The following is a 1,341-nucleotide window of genomic DNA, read 5'->3' on the forward strand; positions in this document are numbered from 1 at the left end:
GGCATGATCTGTATGGCGTGTGGGTGTCCAGGCCTGGCTACTCCGGAAGAAAAGGATTCCCAGCATTCCTGGGAGGAGGGCCATCCAGGGTCCTGGCATCTAGCTGCCGCCGGAGGCTGAGATGTCCGCGGAGAGGTGAGCAGTTTGAGAATGAGTTTGGGAAGCTGGCCTTACCAGAGCCCAGGGAGGGAGTGTATAGTCATGCGAGTTAAAGGCTGCATCCGTGCCAATGTCCGGGAGGCCACTAAAGAGTGGGCAGAACGGGCAGTGCCATCGGCTTAGGCGGTCCTGGGTGGGGGCTGTGAAAGGAGAGTGCACAATTAAACCAACCGCCCCGGCGGGCTGCGGAGTCCCGGGTCAGCGGGCGGCCGAGGGCTGGGGCGCTGCACGGGCCTGGAGATCTGCACACAGACTCCAGGATGCGCCAGCTCGGAGTTGGGGGGCGCGGAGGGCGCGAGGGGCGGCGGAGGAGGAAGGCGCGGAGGGCGCGAGGGGCGGCGCGCCTCCCACCGGCCTCGGCCGCGCAGCCCCGGGCGCCGCCTACCCCGCCCGGCCGTCGCCGGCATCCCGGGCTTCGCGCCTCCACCGCCCCCACGCGTGCCGCGGCGGGGAGCGGCCTGACGGCGGCGTGACGCCTCGAGGGGCGGGCCCTCGCCATTAAAAGGGGCCAGAGGCCGCGGCGGCCGCCCCAGGAGCCGAGCCAGCCGCGAGGAGGGCCGGCCTGTTGCGTCCACCGAGTCCGCGGCGGGCACCATGCAGCTCCTGGTGAGGGTGCCGTCTGTCCCGGAGCGGGGCGAGCTGGACTGCAGCATCTGCTACCGGCCTTTCAACCTCGCGGGCCGCGCGCCCCGCCGCCTGCCCGGGACGGCGCGCGCCCGCTGCGGCCACACGCTCTGCACCGCGTGCCTGCGCGAGCTGGCGGCGCGCGGCGACGGCGGCGGGGCGGCCGCGCGTGTGGTGCGCCTGCGCCGCGTCCTCACGTGCCCCTTCTGCCGCGCGCTCACGCCGCTCCCGCGCGGCGGGGTCACGGAGGTCGCCTTGGACCCGGACTTGTGGTCGCGGCTGGAGGAGAGGGCGCGGGCCGAGCGCAAGCCGGAGGAGGCGGGCGGCCCGGCCCCGGGAGGCGGCGACGCCGACGACGAAGAGGAGAGAGAGGAGGGGGCGGGACCCAGGAGCGCGGGCTGGCGCGCGCTCCGGCGGCTGTGGGAGCGGGTGCTGGCGCCCGCGCACCGTTGGCGGCGGCCGCTGCCTAGCAACGGTAAGGGGCCGCCGGGGGGGGGAGGCGGCGGGGAGGGGGAGGGTGCCCGGGACCGCGGCGGGAGGCTGCGGGGGCCGGAGGGG

General features: G+C 75.0%; 1 protein-coding gene across 1 annotated transcript; it reads left to right on the top strand.

The window, feature by feature from the left end:
- Positions 1-753: 753 nt before the first annotated feature.
- On the top strand, positions 754-1,258 carry RNF227 (ring finger protein 227; the record flags this gene model as incomplete). The annotated part of the gene is made up of 1 exon (XM_081810289.1): positions 754-1,258. A coding segment is annotated over exon 1 (505 nt), but the record flags the coding sequence as incomplete, so codon positions are not given.
- Between the last annotated feature and the right edge of the window lie 83 nt (positions 1,259-1,341).

Source organism: Leptonychotes weddellii, unplaced genomic scaffold (genome assembly GCF_054177405.1).
Source record: "Leptonychotes weddellii isolate Sample4059 unplaced genomic scaffold, ASM5417740v2 HiC_scaffold_21629, whole genome shotgun sequence".
NCBI lineage: Eukaryota > Metazoa > Chordata > Mammalia > Carnivora > Phocidae > Leptonychotes > Leptonychotes weddellii.